Raw genomic sequence first — 6,128 nt, 5'->3', positions numbered from 1 at the left:
CACTCCCATAGAACTCTATGGTCACTCCCACTAAGGCTCTATGGTCACTCCCACTAAGGCTCTATGTTCACTCCCACTAAGGCTCTATGGTCACTCCCACTAAGGCTCTATGGTCACTCCCACTAAGGCTCTATGGTCACTCCCACTAAGGCTCTATGGTCACTCCCACTAAGGCTCTATGGTCACTCCCACTAAGGCTCTATGGTCACTCCCACTAAGGCCTACTTAGAATGGTCTGAAACATGGTCAACTATCGGATTTGGTTTATTTGATAGTGTGTATTTAGTTTGATCTGTACTTCTGGATGTATTGATCCTACATTCATCTGTAGTAAAATAGCTGGACGTATTGATCCTACATTCATCTGTAGTAAATAGCTGGACGTATTGATCCTACATTCATCTGTAGTAAATAGCTGGACGTATTGATCCTACATTCATCTGTAGTAAATAGCTGGACGTATTGATCCTACATTCATCTGTAGGAAATAGCTGTATGTATTGATCCTACATTCATCTGTAGTAAAATAGTTGAATGTATTGATCCTACATTCATCTGTAGTAAAAAAAGCTGTATGTGTTGAAACTGTATTTTCGTCATCAAATCATCACATGAGGTCTTTGACTTTTCATGTAGTTATTTTTTTATCTACTTATATAGACGTTTCCAAGATGAACAAAAAGCGACAAAGTAAACACACAAACATGTTTATAAGACACGACACATCATGACGCACATTCTCCTTGTCCCCCCCCCCCCCCCCCCCCAAAAATGAAACCTTACAAAAAACAAAGACAACCAAAAAAAAAAAACTCAAAAAATTAAGCTTCTTTTTCATTCAAAACCACAATATCCACCTCTGCCATTTTAAAACTACTTGCTGTGAAATAATTTACATGAGTGAGTGAGCGGTTCACACAGACTAGAGCATCTTCATATTGAAAGTGCAGATCTGTAGATAGCAGGTTACAGCAGGAAGCATTAGTGCATTACTGTTGACTAAAACCCTAATGGGCCCTGGTCAACAGTAGTGCACTACATAGGGAATAGGGTGTCACTTGGTATGCAGTCTTGGATGTTATTTCATGGGTTGGGGCTCGTCCAGCAGGAGTCATAAGTGTTCCAGGTCCTCTCCTCTCCTCTCCTCTCCTCTCCTCTCCTCTCCTCTCCTCTCCTCTCCTCTCCTGTCCTGTCCTCTCCTCTCCTCTCCTCTCCTCTCCTCTCCTCTCCTCTCCTCTCCTCTCCTCTCCTCTCCTCTCCTCTCCTCTCTCAGTCCTAGTTGTTTTTAGTAAGACAGTTCAGAGTACTCAAATCCAGATGTTTTTTTTTTAAAGACACACAAAGAAATGAAGACAAAACAAAAGAGTTGCAGTGTACTGGTGGTTGTTTTCTTAAATAGATATACAAAAACAAGAAGGCCGGGGGGAGGGGACTACAGTCTGTCTCCCGTTGCCATCGCCATGGTAACCATTACAGGTGGTAGTAGTAGTAGTAGTACTGGTGTGTTCCGTCTGTTGCTATAGTTACAGAACAGTTACAGAAACAGTCCGTTGCTACAATTACAGTCTGTTGCTATAGTAACAGTTACAGTAAAAGTCTGTTGCTTCGGTAACAGTTACAGTAACAGTCCGTGCGCTAGTAACAGTTGCAGTAATAGTCTGTTGCTACGATAACAGTTACAGTAACAGTCCGTTACTACGGTAACAGTTACAGTAACAGTCTGTTGCTACGGTAACAGTTACAGGTATTCAAACTCCAGTGCTTGGTGTAACGCCAGCAGGTCAGAGTGACTGGATATCCTCCAGAATGGCATGTTGTGCTGCAGGAGGGAGAAAGAGAGAGAGAGAGACAAACACATTGATTAGGTACCTGTGAAGGGGCCAACACACCACCAGCACAACACACACAACCCCAAGTCGTCATGCAAGCTACTGTACACTACATATCCCTCTAGGGGTTTGCCAAAGCACTGCAGTTAAAACGCATGCAGCATCCCTTATAGAACCACTGATCTGTAGAACCACTGACCTGTAGAACCACTGACCTGTAGAACCACTGACCAACAGAACCACTGACCTGTAGAACCACTGACCTGTAGAACCACTGACCTGTAGAACCACTGACCTACAGAACCCCTGACCTGTAGAACCACTGACCTGTAGAACCACTGACCTACAGAACCACTGACCTACAGAACCACTGACCTGTAGAACCGCTGTTCTGTAGAACCACTGACCTGTAGAACCACTGATCTGTAGAACCACTGACCTGTAGAACCACTAACCTGTAGAACCACTAACCTACAGAACCACTGACCTGTAGAACCGCTGACCAACAGAACCACTGACCAACAGAACCGCTGACCTGTAGAACCGCCTACCTGTAGAATCGCTGACCTGTAGAACCACTGACCTGTAGAACCACTGACCTGTAGAACCACTAACCTACAGAACCACTGACCTGTAGAACCGCTGACCAACAGAACCACTGACCTGTAGAACCACTGATCTGTAGAACCACTGACCTGTAGAACCACTGACCAACAGAACCACTGACCTGTAGAACCACTGACCTGTAGAACCACTGATCTGTAGAACCACTGACCTGTAGAACCACTGACCAACAGAACCACTGACCTGTAGAACCGCCTACCTGTAGAATCGCTGACCTGTAGAACCACTGACCTGTAGAACCACTGACCTGTAGAACCACTGACCAACAGAACCACTGACCTGTAGAACCACTGACCTGTAGAACCGCTGACCAACAGAACCACTGACCTGTAGAACCGCTGACCAACAGAACCACTGACCTGTAGAACCACTGACCTGTAGAACCACTGACCTACAGAACCACTGACCTGTAGAACCACTGACCTGTTGAACCACTGACCTGTAGAACCACTGACCAACAGAACCACTGATCTGTAGAACCACTAATCTGTAGAACCACTGATCTGTAGAACCACTGACCAACAGAACCACTGACCAACAGAACCACTGACCAACAGAACCACTGACCTGTAGAACCACTGACCTGTAGAACCACTGACCTACAGAACCACTGACCTGTAGAACCACTGACCTGTAGAACCACTGACCTGTAGAACCACTGACCAACAGAACCACTGACCTGTAGAACCACTGACCTGTAGAACCACTGACCAACAGAACCACTGACCTACAGAACCAGTGATCTGTAGAACCACTGACCTGTAGAACCACTGACCTACAGAACCACTGACCTGTAGAACCACTGACCTACAGAACCACTGACCAACAGAACCACTGACCTGTAGAACCACTGACCTGTAGAACCACTGACCTGTAGAACCACTAACCTACAGAACCACTGACCTGTAGAACCACTGACCTGTAGAACCACTGACCAACAGAACCACTGACCTGTAGAACCACTGATCTGTAGAACCACTGACCAACAGAACCACTGACCTGTAGAACCACTGATCTGTAGAACCACTGACCAACAGAACCACTGACCTGTAGAACCACTGACCAACAGAACCACTGACCTGTAGAACCACTGACCAACAGAACCACTGACCTGTAGAACCACTGACCTGTAGAACCACTGACCTACAGAACCACTGACCTGTAGAACCACTGACCTACAGAACCACTGACCAACAGAACCACTGACCTGTAGAACCACTGACCTGTAGAACCACTGACCTGTAGAACCACTGACCTGTAGAACCACTAACCTACAGAACCACTGACCTGTAGAACCACTGACCTGTAGAACCACTGACCAACAGAACCACTGACCTGTAGAACCACTGATCTGTAGAACCACTGACCAACAGAACCACTGACCTGTAGAACCACTGATCTGTAGAACCACTGACCAACAGAACCACTGACCTGTAGAACCACTGACCAACAGAACCACTGACCTGTAGAACCACTGACCAACAGAACCACTGACCTGTAGAACCACTGACCAACAGAACCACTGACCTGTAGAACCACTGACCAACAGAACCACTGACCTGTAGAACCGCTGACCAACAGAACCACTGACCAACAGAACCACTGACCTGTAGAACCACTGACCTGTAGAACCGCTGACCAACAGAACCACTGACCTGTAGAACCACTGACCTGTAGAAACACTAACCAACAGAACCACTGACCTGTAGAACCACTGACCTGTAGAACCACTGACCAACAGAACCACTGACCTGTAGAACCACTGACCTGTAGAACCACTGACCAACAGAACCACTGACCTGTAGAACCACTGACCTGTAGAACCACTGACCAACAGAACCACTGACCTGTAGAACCACTGACCTGTAGAACCACTGACCAACAGAACCACTGACCTGTAGAACCACTGACCTGTAGAACCACTGATCTGTAGAACCACTGACCTGTAGAACCGCTGACCTGTAGAACCACTGACCTGTAGAACCACTGACCTGTAGAACCACTGACCTGTAGAACCACTAACCAACAGAACCACTGACCTGTAGAACCACTGACCTGTAGAACCGCTGACCAACAGAACCACTGATCTGTAGAACCACTGACCTGTAGAACCGCTGACCAACAGAACCACTGACCTGTAGAACCGCTGACCAACAGAACCACTGACCTGTAGAACCACTGACCTGTAGAACCACTGACCTACAGAACCACTGATCTGTAGAACCACTGACCTACAGAACCACTGACCTGTAGAACCACTGACCTGTAGAACCACTGACCAACAGAACCACTGACCTGTAGAACCACTGAGCAACAGAACCACTGACCTGTAGAACCACTGACCAACAGAACCACTGACCTACAGAACCACTGACCTGTAGAACCACTGACCTGTAGAACCACTGATCTGTAGAACCGCTGACCAACAGAACCACTGACCAACAGAACCACTGACCTACAGAACCACTGACCAACAGAACCACTAACCAACAGAACCACTGACCTGTAGAACCACTGACCTGTAGAACCACTGACCAACAGAACCACTGACCTGTAGAACCACTGACCTGTAGAACCACTGACCAACAGAACCACTGACCTGTAGAACCACTGACCTGTAGAACCACTGACCAACAGAACCACTGACCTGTAGAACCACTGACCTGTAGAACCACTGATCTGTAGAACCACTGACCTGTAGAACCGCTGACCAACAGAACCACTGACCTGTAGAACCACTGACCTGTAGAACCACTGACCTGTAGAACCACTAACCAACAGAACCACTGACCTGTAGAACCACTGACCTGTAGAACCACTGACCAACAGAACCACTGACCTGTAGAACCGCTGACCAACAGAACCACTGACCTGTAGAACCGCTGACCAACAGAACCACTGACCTGTAGAACCACTGACCTGTAGAACCACTGACCTACAGAACCACTGATCTGTAGAACCACTGACCTACAGAACCACTGACCTGTAGAACCACTGACCTGTAGAACCACTGACCAACAGAACCACTGACCTGTAGAACCACTGATCAACAGAACCACTGACCTGTAGAACCACTGACCAACAGAACCACTGACCTACAGAACCACTGACCTGTAGAACCACTGATCTGTAGAACCGCTGACCAACAGAACCACTGACCAACAGAACCACTGACCTACAGAACCACTGACCTGTAGAACCACTGATCTGTAGAACCACTGACCTGTAGAACCAATAATTCGGTCTAAGGAACCAGTCTACTTTCATTTCATCAATCGGTCTAAGATGCAAAATAAATTTAAACATACACGTTATTCAATTATTGCACCCACACTGCTCGCGCTGGCCAACGTGCGTCTGTGTTGCCAAGCGCTAAAATAGAAGTCAGTTCTATTTATGATGCTGAACACGGTGCAAGTCCTGCCTCTCCCATCTCCTCATTGGTTTATAGAAGCAGATACCCACGTGCCGTCTCCTCATTGGTTATACCCACGTGGGTGATTGAAAGATGAACTGAGTTCGGTCGGTCGTCGTGGTAACTATGAAAGATGCCAATCAGCATATAAGTTCAAAGAAGAAAAAGCCTGGAAGGAGGAGAGATGACTAGAAACGATTCGGTTGACCGTTTTATGTGTGGATTAATTGTCGGAGTAGAGGACCTTCTGCATTTAAGGT

The 6,128-nt window shown here is 46.9% G+C and overlaps 1 protein-coding gene across 7 annotated transcripts in view; it reads right to left on the bottom strand.

Annotated features, from left to right (window-relative positions):
* Positions 1–1,211: 1,211 nt before the first annotated feature.
* The window catches only part of eya4 (EYA transcriptional coactivator and phosphatase 4), a 165,641-nt gene continuing 160,724 nt past the window's right edge, over positions 1,212–6,128 (bottom strand). For 3 of the 7 annotated variants that reach the window (XM_055885631.1, XM_055885634.1, XM_055885635.1), the window contains one exon: positions 1,214–1,819. In XM_055885631.1, coding sequence (XP_055741606.1) covers positions 1,739–1,819 — 81 coding nt within the window. In that variant the 3' untranslated portion in view covers positions 1,214–1,738. Of the gene's footprint in view, positions 1,820–6,128 lie in introns of all 7 variants that reach the window. The other 4 variants (XM_055885629.1, XM_055885633.1, XM_055885628.1 and 1 more) reach the window with 2 other exon arrangements.

Source organism: Salvelinus fontinalis, chromosome 27, assembly GCF_029448725.1.
Source record: "Salvelinus fontinalis isolate EN_2023a chromosome 27, ASM2944872v1, whole genome shotgun sequence".
NCBI lineage: Eukaryota > Metazoa > Chordata > Actinopteri > Salmoniformes > Salmonidae > Salvelinus > Salvelinus fontinalis.
This window is presented reverse-complemented; position numbering and strand designations above follow the sequence as displayed.